Genomic DNA, 16,229 nt, shown 5'->3' with positions numbered 1-16,229 from the left:
AGGGTAATTTTAACTATGTGGGTTTTTTGGCCTTACACACTGTAGTTAGATGTCTGTGGTTACAAATATCTGCAAACTCAACCCAAACAGGCTTATATGGTAAAAAATAGTTATTGCTTATATATCTGAAAAGTCCAGCAGCAAATCTAGCTTCAGATAGAGTTTGATCCAGGGGCTTACAGTATCATCAGGACTTCAGCCCCTTCTCTTAATGATTCTCTCAGCCCTCCTCCATTCCATGCATCAGCTCACAACTCTCATTGCCACAGGGTGGCTGCCGGCAGTTCCATGGCTTACATCTACATATGGCATCTGGAGAAAAGGAACTACTTTGGTCCCTGAGTCCCAAGCAGAAGTCCTGAGATTCACTCTCATAAGAATGACCCTGACTTAATCACTGCAGCAGGGGATAAACTTGGCCTCGCCTGAGGTATGTGCTCAGTCCTTAGAACTGGGAATGGAGCTAGATTCCCTGGATCCCCGAGCAAAAATGAGGACTGTGGGAAGAGAGACATGGGAACCAAGGAAGCAAGCAACACTGACTAAATGGAAGGTGGGTCACTCCTTTGCACAGAAAATACTCCATTTCTCAGTAACACTTTTTCTGGGCACTGAACTTGGGGCTCCTCTTAGGTCAGAGGCAAAGCTGAAAGCTCCTGAAACTGCTACTGCAGCTCTGGACCATCAGCCAGAATGTCAGATCAGCCGATAGGTACCTCTTTACTGAGGGCCTTCCGGGCCACCACCCAGTGCTAATCCTGGCAGCAAGGCCAGACGAGGACATGTCAGCCCTCAAGGAATTATGACACTGAAATCCCTCCTGCAGCAGGCAGCAGGGATTACATACTAGTTCATGTGAGAAAGCCTGGGGGTAATCAGGGAGGGCTTCCTGGAGTAGGTGGGAATTTTGCCGAACTCAAATGAAAATTTTGCTGGAAAGATGGTGTCCGGGGTGGGATGTGCACACCACCGGGCATGGGCAGGACAGTATACTTGGGGCACAGAAATAAAATAATTCAAGTTCTGTTTAAATTTATTATTTTATCTGAAAAAAAAAATTACTGATCTTTAAGATACAGACTAACAGTTTCACACAGGTGTAATTGACATGTAAATTTATACACACTGGAGGTACATGTTACCTTTTTTTCTGATAGGAACATGCATTTGAAAAGGTTCAGAGATTGAAATTGCCTTGAAGGATGGAGCCAAGGATAAGGGAAGGTCAGGATGAGCTCCCAAGGGGCCCTGTTGGAGAGGGTGTGAGTTACAGAGCCAGGGCCCCGTCTTAGCCTGTGACCTGCTGGGAGCCAAGGAGCCCCACCACCAGCGGGGCCACCACACCTGCCTTCCTCAGGTGGCCCTCTTTCTGGGGAGCTCCTCCCTTGGCAAGGCCCTGCTTCTCTAGAGGACAGCCACCAGGGAGGTGTCCACCAGGGCTGGGGCCGAAGCCTGCCTCCAGTTCTCCCATCTGCAGCAGCCCGGCTCCCAGAAGAATGCTGGGAGCCCACAGCCAGTGAGTCACAGCACACTGCATATGGAAAGGGCCCGATGCTCGCCATGACCTTTGGGGTTTGTCTTCCCGTCTGGTGCCCACACCACAGGGATTGGTGTCCTGCCCCCAGAGACACAGCAGGCCTGAGGCTGCAGATGGCTATATAAGGGGACGGCCAGGGCTGCCAGACCCCAGGAGCCATTTGGCTGGTCTCGGTGGTGACGCAAACATTTTCCCTGGGCTTGGGCAGTTACCCCCTCACAGTGAGATTGAATCATATCCTCAAAACCTCAAGCCTGACAGGCACACGTAACGCCAAGCCTCGAGAATGGTAAAGAAGGCTGACCCAGGCCCTCACTGCATGGCAAAGAAATATTTGGGACAACACAGACAAAGCTGTCCCAGGAGAATTGGTCCCAGCTCTGCCATAGACAAACTGGGGGGTCTGGGTCAGCCTCCCTCCTGGGGGTCTCATCTTCTGCATCTGTAATATGGGGACAGTATGCCCTGTCCCGTCACCTCTTGAGATGCCAGTGTCCCACCGGGGAAATGAGGTCTGGAGAATGGACATGGGATGTAGGGGCTGGCCCATGACCTTAGTCTTTCTGCATAGGTTACTTCAATGTAGCACCTCTGTTTCTTGAGGACTTTTGACATCTGTGACTTCGCACAGAGATAGTATGGGGGTTGTTAACCCCATTTCACAGCCAAGAAAACCATGGTCTGGAAAGTTCAATGACCTTCAATACCACACAGCAAGCTAGAGTCCAGATGAGTCCCTACAATCTCAACCCAAAGGCCTCTCCCTATACTGGGAGCTTTACCCAATAGGCCCCCAACAGAGGCCTCAAAGTTCCATTCCATAAAATGGGCAGAGTTGTGAGGATCTGCCTTGTCAGGATGCTGGGGTGTTTTCTAGAAGACACATGGAGATAGCTTGTCTAGCAGATGGCCCTGGGTTTTCTGATGTAGAGCATGCTGAGCCTAGTTCTCCCAGAGGCACCCTCCGAGGTATTCCTCAAAGGCACTCTTTCCAGCAAGCACTCACTATCAGGTGGTGGGGCCCTGGAGGGAAGTCTGAGTCACATATCAGGTTGACCTTGAAAACTGGAGCAGACAAAAAAGCAAACCCGGAGCCCAGGCCTCAGTTACTGATAGATAACTCCCTCCCTCCTGCTTTCCCTTCTTCTCTGTTTCTCTCTGTTTCTCTCTCCCTTCGGCCATCCTTCCCTCCCTCTCTCCATCCTTCGTTTCCTCCCTCCCTCCTTCTTTCATCCCTCCGTCCCTGGCTCTCTCTCCTTCACTCCCTCCCTGTCTCTCTCTCTCCCTCCCTCACTCACTCTCTACCTCTCTCCTTCCTTTCTTCCCTCCCTCTCTCTTTGTCTCTCTGTGTATCTCTGTCTCTCCCTCTCTCTCCCCACCCCCCTTGCTAGAAAGAATGCAACAGCCTTGACCACACAATCACTCACAGAATTAAGTAGCCAAAAATCACGTCGTCTAGACAAACAGATTTTATGGGTCCAATTAATTCCTGCTGGTCAAAAATAGGCAGGCTTAATTAGCGGATATATTTAGAATCTGTCATTATCTGGTTCCCAGGGGAGAAAGCTCAGCTCTTATTTCATAAACTCTAATTTCAAACAGAGCTCTGTTAACCTTCTCCTTCAGACCTATTGTGCTTCCCTGACAGCAGTGAGAAGTGGACCAGAGTTGGGTCCAGGGGAATTTGACCACAAGAAGCCACTGGAGTCCCGGGTAGCCTGAACCTCCAAGTCTGTCCCCTCTCAGCCATCAGAAGTCAGAAGACACGATGGCTTCTTTGGGCAGTGTCACCAGGGATGGGGAGTTGCGGGGAAAGCAGGCATCCAGAGTGGTCTTTATGTCCCACTGTCTCCCCTGTCCCTGCGCCCCAAGCTCCACTGTTGTCTGCTGCCTGTGCCTTAGGGCCTGGGAGGCCTCTAGGGCACTGTGAGCTCTGGCACCTTCTGTCCCTGCCAGGGCTTCATTCTTGAGTCAGGCCTGAGCAGAGGAGGTGGTCGCTGGCTGAGAGCAGCACTGGAGGCCCAGAGGGTTCCAGGCATCTAAAATCAAAGTGTGGGCCAGGCTGTGTTCCCCTGCAGGATCTAGGAGAGACTCTTTCCTTGCCTCTCGTAACTTCCATTTGGCTCAGCATTCCTTGTTTTGTGGCTGCGTCCCTCCTAGCTCTGCTTCCATCTGTACACGGTCTTCATCTCTCTCTGGGTCTCTTCTGTGTTTAGCCTATGAGGACACCCAGTCATTGGACTTATGGCCACCTGTGTTATCTAGAATAACTTCATTTCAAGATCCCTTATTATAACTGCTAAGACCCTCTTTCCAAGTAAGGTCACAAAGGCATAGGCTCAAGGCAGAAGCCCCAGCTGAGGGCCTTGCCCACCTTGTGCAAAGATTTAGTCATTCACTCATGGCTCTGGAGGCAGCCATGAGTGACCACTAGGCACCATGGCCCAGTCCTTGGGTCCCCAGCGGAAAGACTGTCATGTATGGTGAGGAATGAGGCCCTCCACAAGTCGTAACACTTGGCCAAGACTCTGGCTCCAAAACCATCATTCCTCTGCCTGAATGACCACCATTACCACCGTCCCTTTATTTGACAAACTCATAAACATCCGTTAAGACCCAGCCCAAGCACACCTCCTCCATGATGTCTGCCCTGCTCTCTTCTCCCAGGGACTAACTTCCATCTCGTTTGCAGCAGGGCCCATATAGTCTTCATCTCTGTATCTCTAGATCCTGGCAAGGGCCTGGAGTAGGTCACAGGCCCCATGACTTCATACCGAATGCCCGGCATCCCTCTCCCTGGGAAACAAATGTCTGAGCTGGAAGGTCTGCACACAGCTGCCCCTCAGGATTTCCTCCTGCCTTCCTTACCCCATCTTCCCCTCAGTACTACCCTCCCTGTTCCATCCTCTGCTAGGAAGAAGCCAAGAAGCCCCTCCTCCAATATCTTTACATGTCTTCTTTTCCTTCCCAGGCTGGTCGTGGGTGCTCCATTGGAAACCAATGGCCACCAGAAGACAGGAGATGTGTACAAGTGTCCAGTGACCCACGGGAACTGCACCAAGCTCAACCTGGGTAACGTGAGCCTCTGGTCTCCCCACAGTGAGGCCAACTGCCATCTAGGGCAGGACGTGCTTTAAAGTGCATCTATGCCCACAGTCATGCTGGCTTCTCCCAGCCACCCTGGGGTCGCTGCCCCCATTTGACAGATGAGCAAGCCGAGGCCAGAGAGAGGAAGCCACTTTCCCAGAGTCACACCAGCTTGTCTGGGGCCAGCCAGGATTCAAACCTCGGCCTCTGCTGTTCTTTCCAATTCCTCCACTGCCCGTGAATGTGTGGCTTTCTCTCCCAGCAGGAAAAAAAATTCCCTGTCTTCTTTCCAGTTTTGAAGTAGTAACAATGGCTAATATTTGTATATCTTTTATAATGTTAGCCATGTGCCAGGCACTAGTTTAAGCATTTTTAGAGATTTTGACTCATTTAAACCCCTCCACGACCATTCAAGATTTGAGGTAACAAAGGAGGGAATGGCAGCAGGGGGAGGTGAGGGGACCTGTCGAGAGTCACTAGCTAAGCAGTAGTGAGGCCGGGGTTCCAATCCAGGCAGCCCACTGCCACCCCGCAGTCAGTGAGCAGTACGGCCTTTCTGGAAATAAAGGCCCTGTCCTCACCCAAGAACCCCGCAGAATCTGTGGGTGCAAGTGTGTGTGTGCACATACCTGGGCATCTGTGAAAACGCACACGCTAACCGTCTGACACACTTCCACCTTGTGCTAAACACCCGACTGTGGCTGGGCCATCACTGCGCTTTCCGAAGGGAGCGAAATCTCCATTTGGGCTGGGATGCTGCTGTCTCAGCCTTGCCCCGGAGCCAGGACCCTGGGCCTCCCTGCCTTCTAGGAAGGCCACCTCTACCCTCCAGCAGCCACGTGGTGGGGCTCCCTGGAGAGATGAAGCTGGCGGGGCCTGGTTGGGGAGGCAGCAGAGCTTCAAGAGATAAGCAGATGAACGGAAAGGTCGGCATCAAAAAGAAAGCCCAAGAACCCAGATCCCCAGGGCGGCCAGCTGTCCCATCACATGGACACTCCCGCTGTCCACATCTGCGTCAGCACTGTGGGTGGGAAGTTCAAATCCCAGCACAACCGGGGCCCAGACTTCAGTAAGGAAACAGTCTAGGGGGAGGCGGGAGCCTCATTGGTGGCTCACAGAACCCAGTCATCACCACCCTGAAGGCACAGGCTTCTGGAACAAGTCAAGCTGGGTTCTTCCAGCTGGACAGTTTCTTTGCTGTGTGTCCATAGGGAGCTCACATCCTCTCTCTGAGCCTCTGTTCACTCATGTGTGAAGTGAGGAGGGTGGACTCGAAGGCCCTAGGATCCATTCCAGGTCTAATAGGTCCCCAAACTTAACTAAGAGCCTAGTATGTGCCAAGCACTGTCCTAGTTCTGGGGGATACAGCAGGGCACAAGAAGCCAAGGGCTCTGCTGGGAGAGGACAGTAAGCAAGCAGATAAACTAGAAAGCAGGTAGAGATAGACAGGCATAATGCTATAGGTGAGGGTAAATGTTGTGTGATCAACCCCAGTGCTATGAGAAGAGAGACTGGGTGGGGAGGAAGTGGGGAGCGGATTGTACTTTAGCAAGGTGGTCAGGGGAGGCCTCTTTAAGTAGGTAACATTCAAGCAAAAGTCTGATGGCAAGGAGTCAGGTGGGGCCAGAGCAAGCCAGGCAGTGGGAGAACACATGCAAAGGCCCTGAGGTGGGAATGAGCTTACTCTGTTGGAGGGCAGAAAGAGGGGCCACATAGCGGGGTCAGAGGGAGCAAGGAAGGGGGCGGCAGGTATAAGCACTGGGCTCAGGACTAAGGCCACTGAGAGAAGCTCCTGATCCAGGTGGGGACATAAACATGTGAACTCATCATTTAATTTCTTCTACGGCTCTGATTTCCAGTGTGGATCCTATTTCCTTCCAAAGGAGGAGGAGCGCCTGCTGGCAGTGAGAGCCATGAAGCCCTCAGACCCTGGAAAACATTCCTGAACTGGGGCATATGCTGGGAGGTAGTGGGCAGCAAAGTGAGTCAGGGCAGAGGAAAAGAACTGATCAGGAAGCCCTTCATTTGAAGAGTGTTTCTTTCCCTCCCACTGAGGAGAAAGTGTAGGTCAGGAAGACCATCTGTCGGTTTATCCCCACAGTGGAAAACGCAAGGCTGGGAAACCTGACTCCTGGGTTTTCCTATGGCTTTTCCAGGCTGTGAGCCTCACCAAGCCAGGAATGTTCTTTCTTCTCTCTCCAGGGAAGGCTAAATGGGTGGCAGACATTCACAACTCAGTGTGAAAAAGCCTGTCACTGGTGCTGTCTTCCCGACACCTGGATGAAGTCAGGGGTTTAATGAAGGGCAGAGGCTCAGGCAGAGGATGTGATTCTGGAAGGCAGACTCCATGTGAGGAAGCACTTGTGCCCCACGGTCCTCAAACAGACCAACCAAGGGGCACCTGGGTGGCTCAGTGGGTTAAAGCCTTCGGTTCAGGTCATGATCCCAGGGTTCTGGGATTGAGCCCTGCATCGGGCTCTCTGCTCAGCAGGGAGCCTGCTTCTTCCTCTCTCTCTCTGCCTGCTTCTCTGCCTACTTGTGATCTCCGTCTGTCAAATAAATAAATAAAATCTTAAAAAAAAAAAAAAAAAGACCAGCCAAGAAAGATACTAGTCTCTCCTGCTCACAGAGGGGCAGACTGAACCAAAAAGAGGGTAATGATTACCCCAAGTCCACAAGGCCTGTACACAACAGGGTGTGAGCTCGAGTCTCCCCTACCATGCTCATCTACTTCCAGGTCAGCAGTCTGACTAAGGACTTTGGTGACTGAGACCAGGGGGAATTAGATGGTGCATGGTGAGGTGAGGTGAGGTGAGATGAGGTGAGGTGAGGTAAGCTGAGGTGAGGTTAGATGGGTGAGGTGAGCTGAGGTGAGGTTAGATGGGTGAGGTGAGCTGAGGTGAGGTTAGATGGGGTGAGGTGAGATGAGGTGAAGTGAGCTGTGGTAGAGTGAGATGGGGTGGGGTGAGGTGAGGAGAGGTGAGGTAAGGTGGGGTTTGGTGAGGTGAGGTGAGGTGGGGTTGGGTGGGGGCGTGCCCCTGACACAAAGGGAGGGCAGAACTCCCCAAGCTGCTGAAGGGTGGAGGTTGCCCAGTCAGGGCTTACTTAGAGCTTCCTCTCCAGATTTCTCTCTGCTACCCCACTGCCACCACTGCCCGGCCATCAGACAGGACAGCTTGGGAAGGAATGGTGCATAGCCTGGACTGAAGTCCCCACTCTCTCATCCACCAGCAATTGACCTCCTAGAAGAAGTCACTAACCTTCTCTGCATCTCCATTTTCTCATCTGTGAAATGGAAATGTTGACTCCTGGGCCTCCCAAGACCAAGAGGGGGTCCTGGGAGGGCACGTGTGGGCAGTATGTTGTAAATGATATAGGCATTATGAAAACACAGGGTTATTACTATTCTTTTCTCTCCGGCTTCTCTGGACAGACAAAACAAAACAATCCCAGTCACTCACAATCTCCAGCCAAGAGGGGCTGGATTTCAAAAGGAGCCTTACTACGAACTAAGGGAACCCAGAAAGAAAAAACAGCCAACGCAGCTGCCCCACCCCCTGCCCGCAGCACAGTGAGGCGTCGAAGCTCCAGCCTCTGCTAATGCCCAGCTCCAGGCCCCCCTCGTCAAACTGACAGCCTCCACCAAAGCTAAATGCGAACTGTTCTCAGTGGAGGTCACCCAAGTCCTTGGAAGTCGACAGGGAAGGCATCTGCTCGCCCTTCACAGTACGGGAAGATTGACCTGCTCTCCATGTAATGAAATGCCCAGCTCACTTCCCCCCAAAACTCTACCCCCTGCCACATGCCCACACACATGTGTACACCCCAACATACATCCATCGACACATCAGCACTGGGGAGGTCAAGCTTGTCTCCTTCCCTTCAGCAACCTGGTGCGATGATTTCGTCAGACCTTCACAGAATTTTTTGAGCAATTCTAATGTGCCCCAGCCCAGTCCCAACACTTAGTTGGCTGCTGGTAGTCCGGCTCCTCATCAGCTCTCTTGGCAGCCCACCACAGAACGACATTCTTGCAAGACCTCACACATCTGTAGAGAGCTCTTGCTGCCCCGTGAGAGAATCAGTTATCGCATGTCCATTTATCAGATGAACAGAGAGGTCACGAGGAGGACATGGACTGCTAAGTTTTGATGGCAGACTGGCTTGAAGGAAAATGTGGAGGGCACGCTGCCCAGAGGAAGCCAGCCTAAGTCGGGTGCTCTGGAAGAGGCAGGACGGGACACATGAGGAATGCTAGGGACCAGTCAGATGTCTGGAGGGAAACGCTGGACTGGGCAATGCTCAGCAAGTGCTTACTGTGTGACCTTGAGCAGGTTACTTGGCCTCTCTGAGACTCAGTTTCTTCATCTCACAGGGAATTGTGAGGAAGTAACAGGACCATGTCTGGGCAAGACCTTAGGATAGCATGAAGGGCTGCCTGGACATGCAGGCGAGCAAGGGCTCCAGAGGGGCAGGGAGAATCAGGGAGGGCTCCTTCTGGCCCTGACCCTGGAGAGGAACACCTGGGGGCTGACAGCAGCAGCAGGCTCTGGGCAGGGTGGTACAGGGCTCCTGGCTAAGTTTCTCCTTCCACCCCAGGAAGGGTCACTCTATCCAACGTGTCTGAGCGGAAGGACAACATGCGCCTCGGCCTGAGCCTGGCCACCAACCCCAAGGACAACAGCTTCCTGGTAAGAGCCACCCACCCCACCCTCTCTCCACATCCCTGCCCCTCTTACCCACCCCCAAGACCCTCTGCTTGGGGCCAGGAGAGGCAGGGGGTGAGTTACTGTCTCCTTATACACTCGCACTCTGTCCACACGCTCAGGGAACAGCTCTGCCTCTGATTCCTGCCTGTACCATTCTGCCAGCATGCCCTCAGCTTTTGAGAGGGACAGCCCTGGCAAGAGACCATACTGAGCTCTTTGTGTGCATACCTTGGGATGTGGGATGGACAGCCCGAAAGGAACAGGAAGCAAGATGGCCAGCAGTGTGAAGGGGGTTCATCCCTCCTTCTGGAGAGCCAAATTTTTGAGGCAGGGGGCTGAATATCTGCTCCAGGTTCGCTCAAAGAACCAGGACACACCACACACCCTAGGAAGTGTCTGAAGGGAAGCCATAAATGAGAGAACACGGATTTATGACAACTGGGGGAAGAGATACAGAACAATGGGCCCCCCAGACTGCACAGGGTTAGATGGGAAGGCTTCCTGGGGGAGGTTTTTGATTTGTTTTTTGAGAAGAGACAACGGGACTTAGCAGGGAAGAAAGAAGAGAGGGTACCTGTGCTGAAGAGGCAGCGATGTGCTGAGCCCAATGCCGGCCACGGGATTCAGCAGTCAACAGAACACCTGCCCCCTGGAGCTTCTGTTCTGGTCGGGGGAGAGCTGATAAGCCAATGAGTAGTGTAAACCTGATGTTGGGGCAGGAAGGCCAGTCGTCAGAGGTCTCTGCACCCTGCCCAGGCAAGTGCTCCCCAACTTTGCACACAGTCAGCAAGGGTGGGTGGCCTCATGGCAGGCACTGCTGCTTTGCCATCATGGGTTAGGCAATGCTGGAGATTCAAAACAGGATCCTGCTGGGACAGATGATTCTAGAAACAGCTACAGAAGAGCATTTCAGAGAAACATTACCCCAGAAAGCCCAATAAAATGACCCACTCGTTTTAAGATGGGAGGGCTTGTGTTGCTCTCTGTTCTTGTCCAACAATATGTTTCTGTAGACACATGGGACATTCAGGGTGTGGAGCACCAGACACCAGAGCAACAAGATGAGTGGGATGCTCAGGGGCTGTGGAGAGCAGAGTGGTTCTGCCAGGAAAGTTCAGAGGTACCTCGGATGTGGTCAGCCCACAACCCTTCACCATCTCAACCAAGGGCAGACAGGACACTGGGTCTTGTCCACACACAGACCTGTCAGGGGCTTTGTTGCTACTCCCTTTTCCTTCTGAGGCTCCTTATCATGTTCCTACCGAATTGATTTCATCTACTTCACGAGGTGGATGAAGGCCCAAGAAGGAGGGTGTGACACACCCTCTGGGGCTTCTGTGGGTGGGTTAAGTCCCTGGTGTATAAATGGCAACTTTCATTCACTTATTAACCCATCCATTCATCCATTCACTCATCAGTCCATCCCCCAACCAATTGTTTATCTCTCCATTCATCTGTTCATCCATCCATTCACTCATCCTTCCACCCATCCCTTCCTATACCCATCCATCATCCATTATCCATCATCCATCCATCCATCCAATTTCCGTCATTCATTCACCCACTCATCCATCTATCATCTATCCACCTATCCATCCAGCTACCATCTATCAATCTAGCCATCCATCCATCCTCCATCCTTCTACCCACCCACTCATCCATCCATCATCTGTCCACCTATCCATCCAGTCTATACCCACCCATCTATCCATCTGTCATCTATCCATCTCTCCATCCATCCATCATCATCTATCTATCTATCCCTCCAGCTAACATCCATCATCCATCCTCCTTTATTCTCCCTTCTACTTCCAGAAAAAATTTACTGCACATCCATCATCCACCCTCCTTTATTCTCCCCTCTACTTCCAGAAAAAAATTTTACTGGAGCTTCAATAAAGGACAGAGATAAAACAAAACCCTTAAAGTCTGGCTGAAAAAGAAAGCTGATTAAAGAAAGGAATTAGAAATGGAATAATTATTTTTCCAAACCAAAGGAAATTTGGCACAAAATTTAATCCCGGGTTTCCTGGCAGCAGGACAAAAATGGAGGCATGGGGCCTGGCTTTTTTTTTTTTAATGACCCTGACCCTGAGGGGACTCCTCACTCTCTTTAAATGAGAAGCTGACATCAATGTGTTTGGTAGCAAATTTCAGAGAAGGAACAGAAACATTCTTTTCTCTTTCCCCAGTAAAACGGATGGGCATGTTGTTGGGACCCAGTCCTGGAAGTTTTCCCAGTAAAGACCTTCAGGGGACCTCTTCAGACAGAGAGGCTCTTCTAGTGACCTTGAAGGGTCCACTCCCATAGGTGATGCTGTGTGGTGAGTGGGATGGGCAGGAAGAGTGAAGGAGAGTCACAACTCTAGATGATGGGATAGAGAATGGGACCCTTGAAAAATACAAAAAAGGAGGACTCTACCATTCGTTTTTCTCCATTCCATCTGAAACCAAGGGAACTAGAACACATTAGAGCAAGAAAGAATTCAGTTAGACTCCAGAAAACTCTCTAAATCCTTGGAGTACCAATCCTCAAATAAAGGATGTCTGTCCGGGGTTATGGAGGTTGAGCTCAGCTAAAGGCTGTTAGGCCTGGACCCTCTGGAGATGCCCCCTGCCCCCGACCCCCTGACTAGGGGTCTTCCCTGTGCTTCGCAGGCTTGCAGCCCCCTCTGGTCTCATGAGTGTGGGAGTTCCTACTACACCACAGGAATGTGTTCGAGAGTCAACTCCAACTTCAGGTTCTCCAAGACAGTGGCCCCAGCTCTCCAAAGTAAGTAGCTTGAAATCTGCAGATCCATGCTGCATGGCCGACAGTCAGTCATGGGAGGCTCTGAAATATCCCTGGTAAGGGTCCCCTCTAACTGGTGTTCCTAGATATCAGGAAGCTCTACCCAGCTTGCCCAGAGCCTCATGGAACAAAAAACCTCCCACTCACTCCCCATCCGCCAAGAAAATCTGGAGGAATAATGTTCAGACCTTGTCTCCCGCAAGCCCAGACTACTTGGCTCTGAGCCTCACTATTTCCTCTGGGCTGAATACCATCCCCCAAGCAGCTGCTAACCCAGTTTATTGAGGGTGAGGGGATTAGCACCTCTGGCAAGCAACAGCCTCCCTCCAAACAACATGGCCCAATCAGAGATGGAAAGACGGTGCTTGGGGGCTGGGGGAGGATGTGGGGGAAGCATCAGCACAGCAGGGGCTGCAGAGTGGTCCTTTTAAGGGTAAGGAGGAGGTGTTGATTCTGTGCTCACAAAGTGGCCAAAGGAAAGGCAGAGCTGTGGCTGGCAAGTCTGGTCACATGAAGTGTGAATGGGGAACCTCACCCCAGGCCAACAAATGACCATCTACTGGCCCATCAACGTGCTGGGAGTTTATCTGACTCAGATCCCAGGGCACCACCCACCGGAGGCTCTAACTCTAGGTCTGGAACAAGCCCCAGGGTGTGTGTACGCCTGAGTGAGTGAGAATGTATGTGTGTGTGTTCACCAGAGTGTGTGCTCCATCCTGCTTAGGAACCCCAGATCTAACTCAAAGTTCTTCCCAAGATGCTTCAAAAAAAAAAAAAAAAAAAGTGAAATCTCAAGAATCAGCAATAAGAAATGCATTCTAATAATAAAGATGGCTTAAAAGTCAAAGAAACCTGGTTCCTACCCCTAGATCAGGAATTCCCCCTAAATAAGGAGTTTCTGTCTCTGTCAAGTCCATGGCCGCCCATACCACACAGATGGCCACAGGCATTAAGCTAAACCAGACTGGAAAAGGATAAAGCTGTCCGGCTCTGGGAGCCCAGAAGAAATGGGCCATCACGCGCTGCCCACAGTGGCAGGTGGAGTGAGAGTGTCCGCATTCAAAGCCGCCACCTTTCGTCTCTGGTGAGCACTGACTCCAGCCCTTCAGGATGCAGGAGTTACTGGAATGGTTAGCGCTCAGAAGCCTCCTGCCATGTTGCCATAAAGTAGACTTTACAATAGCGTGAAGATTCTCCAGTAGAAATCAGCAGGTACCCAATATTTCGATATGATATAATCTAATATATATGTATCTATCCTATCATATTGGGCCATCAATTTCAAAGTAACTGCAACCACTCACCAATAGAAATAAGTTACTTAGATTTTAAAGGAAGCTTTTTGCATTTTTATAGTACCAGTGTTTCTTTGTTGATTTTTATTTTATTGATATTTATTTATTTTTATTTTATTTTTATTTTAACTCGGTATTCATATTTAAAAATATAGAGAAACATTTACACTCAGAGCAGAGATAAAAGTACAAATGCTTGACCTGATGATGTCATTGTCACATTAATGAAGTACTTTGCTTAAAAAGTAAATAGAGTAAGTAAGTAAATAGAGGGGCGCCTGGGTGGCTCAGTCGTTAGTCCCCTGCCTTTGGCTCTGGTCGTGATCCCAGGGTCCTGGGATCGAGCCCCTAATTGGGCTCCCTGCTTGGTGGGAAGCCTGCTTCTCCCTCTTCAACTCCCTCTGCTGTGTTCCCTCTTTCACTGTGTTTCTCTCTCTGTCAAATAAATAAATAAAATCTTATTAAATAAATAAATAGGGACGCCTGGGTGGCTCAGTTGGTTAAGCGGCTGCCTTCAGCTCAGGTCATGATCCTAGCATCTTGGCCTCCTTGCTCAGCAGGGAGCCTGCTTCTCCCTCTGCCTCTGCCTGCCATTCTGTCTGCCTATGCTCACTCTCTCTCTCTCTGACAAATAAATAAATGAAATCTTTAAAAAAATAAATACAACTTTTAATTTTTTTTAAGATTTTATTGATTTGATAGACAGAGATCACAAGTAGGCAGAGGCAGGCAGAGAGAGAGGAGGAAGCAGGCTCCCTGCTGAGCAGAGAGCCCGATTCGGGGCTCGATCCCAGGACACTGGGATCATGACCTGAGCCAAAGGCAGAGGCTTTAACCCACTGAGCCACCCAGGCACCCCAATAAAACATTTTTTAATATAAGGGGATCTGCTAAGATTTCTTGAGCACTGACTTTGTGCTCAGCCTTTAAAAGCCTCAGCTCCTTGATTCCTCATGGCAACCCTCTCCTATCACCGCACCTGTTTTTACATGACAGATAACAGGCACTGAGACGTTAGGTGATTTGCCCACGATCACACAGCTAGTGCCCGGCAAAACCAGAAATCAAACAGTCTGATGCCAGATCCCTCATCCTAAGCCATCACCCTTTACCGTTCTCCTAAAACGTGAAACTCATTCATTTGGGCTGAAAGCAGTAAATGCAGCCTGCCCTTTACAGTAAAACCAATGACTGTGAGCTCCTGGTCTGGGCAGGACGGCTGCCTCAGAAGAATTAGCCAGCTGATGGTAGGCTGGATTTAAGCTTGGTTCACAGCCCAGCACAGAGAGGATGAGAAGAGCCAGGAATTCCTGGGCTCAGCATTCATGATAATCAAATAAATGACTAGTGCAAACAATTACAGCTCCCCAGCCCAGGAAATCTGTACATGTGACAGGGTCCTTTTTCTATTTGTCCCCTGGACATGTACCTGGAGAATCAGAGCCTGAAAGCACTGAGTTAGTGGGCAGCCATGACTGTGTCCCTACTTCCCAGGGTGCCAGACCTACATGGACATCGTCATTGTCCTCGATGGTTCCAACAGCATCTACCCCTGGGTGGAGGTTCAGCATTTCCTCATCAACATCTTAAAGAAATTCTACATTGGCCCTGGGCAGATCCAGGTGAGTGTCTCCCTCCTCCTCTGACCAGGGCTCCCCAGAGGCTGGCCTGGGGTGCAGAGGAGAATCTTTGCACCTGCTAACTAGCTTTAAGTGCCCAGGCCCTGCAGCTCAGGACGCCCATCTCTGGGAATATTTCAGGGGAGGCTCCGCTTCACAAGTCAAACCTGTCTTTTGGCATTGATTCTCCCCATTAAGAGAGACCTTTCCTTGAGAGATAGTAAGGAGGAAGGCAGGAAAGGTTGAGTGGATCCCTGCTGAGTGAGACACAGGGGAGAATTAGACACATGGATTCTGAGAGAAGACTAAGCGGAAGAGGGAGGGCATAGCCATCAGCCCATGTCCAAAACACCGCCTGACGAAAGAGGGGGTAGATTTATTCTGTGCTGTTTTGGCCGGCCAAGTGAGGACTAACATATAGAGGGTACAAGGTGGCAGATTTCGAGTCACTCTAGGAAATTATTTTGTAACATTCAGAGCTGTTAAAAAGGGAGTGGGTTTTCTCAAGAAGTAATGACTTGCCCATAATGGGAAGATCATTTTTAGGGTATCGTGCATGAAAGTCTGTCCTTAAACAGGCACCAGATAAACTTGGGGCCCGTCCGACAGGAAGATTTTATCATTCTAGTCCTACTATAGGCTTTTAAGGGGTTTTTTTGTTTGTTTGTTTGTTTTGAGGCTACTAATATTGTCTATACCTTATCAACCTTGGGGATAAAAGGTTCTCTTCCAAGTTTTTAGGAACCTTGGTTCCAGCATTTGGTGAAAAAATGTCATGGGCCTCCAGTCATGCTGCTCCTAATATCTTGGGTTTCAATCCTATGCTTAATCGAGAAACATAACCTGTTGGGCCTTTCTTTATTTTTCTTTTTTTTTTTTTTTAATTTTTAAGAACGAGAGAGTGTGCACAAGCTAGGAGGGGCAGGAGGAGAAGGAGAGAAAGAGAATCCCAAGTGTGGTTCCATGCGCTCAGCATGGAGCCCGAAACGGGGCTCGATCCCACCTCACAATCTCCCCTCTGGAGAGGCACCTTCCATTCTCCTCACCCAGCCACCCCTCCATTCCCAGAGCTCTACAGGACTCTGCAGAACAACTTCCCTTCCCAATGACTCTCCCTCAGGAAGGTTTCCCACCCTCCACACTCCCCAGGAGTCACAGACAGAGGGATGAATCTGGGGACCTCACCGCCAG

The 16,229-nt window shown here is 50.6% G+C and overlaps 1 protein-coding gene across 1 annotated transcript in view; it reads left to right on the top strand.

Moving 5' to 3' along the window:
- The window catches only part of ITGA11 (integrin subunit alpha 11), a 109,109-nt gene that overhangs the window by 45,075 nt on the left and 47,805 nt on the right, over window positions 1-16,229 (top strand). Inside the window, exons 3-6 of the mRNA XM_047738453.1 lie at window positions 4,509-4,609; window positions 9,224-9,315; window positions 11,992-12,106; window positions 14,914-15,041. Of these exons, the coding sequence (XP_047594409.1) occupies window positions 4,509-4,609; window positions 9,224-9,315; window positions 11,992-12,106; window positions 14,914-15,041 (436 nt within the window). The remainder of the gene's footprint in view (window positions 1-4,508; window positions 4,610-9,223; window positions 9,316-11,991; window positions 12,107-14,913; window positions 15,042-16,229) is intronic.

The sequence above is a fragment of the Lutra lutra genome, chromosome 7 (assembly GCF_902655055.1).
Source record: "Lutra lutra chromosome 7, mLutLut1.2, whole genome shotgun sequence".
Taxonomy (NCBI): Eukaryota; Metazoa; Chordata; class Mammalia; order Carnivora; family Mustelidae; genus Lutra; species Lutra lutra.
This window is presented reverse-complemented; position numbering and strand designations above follow the sequence as displayed.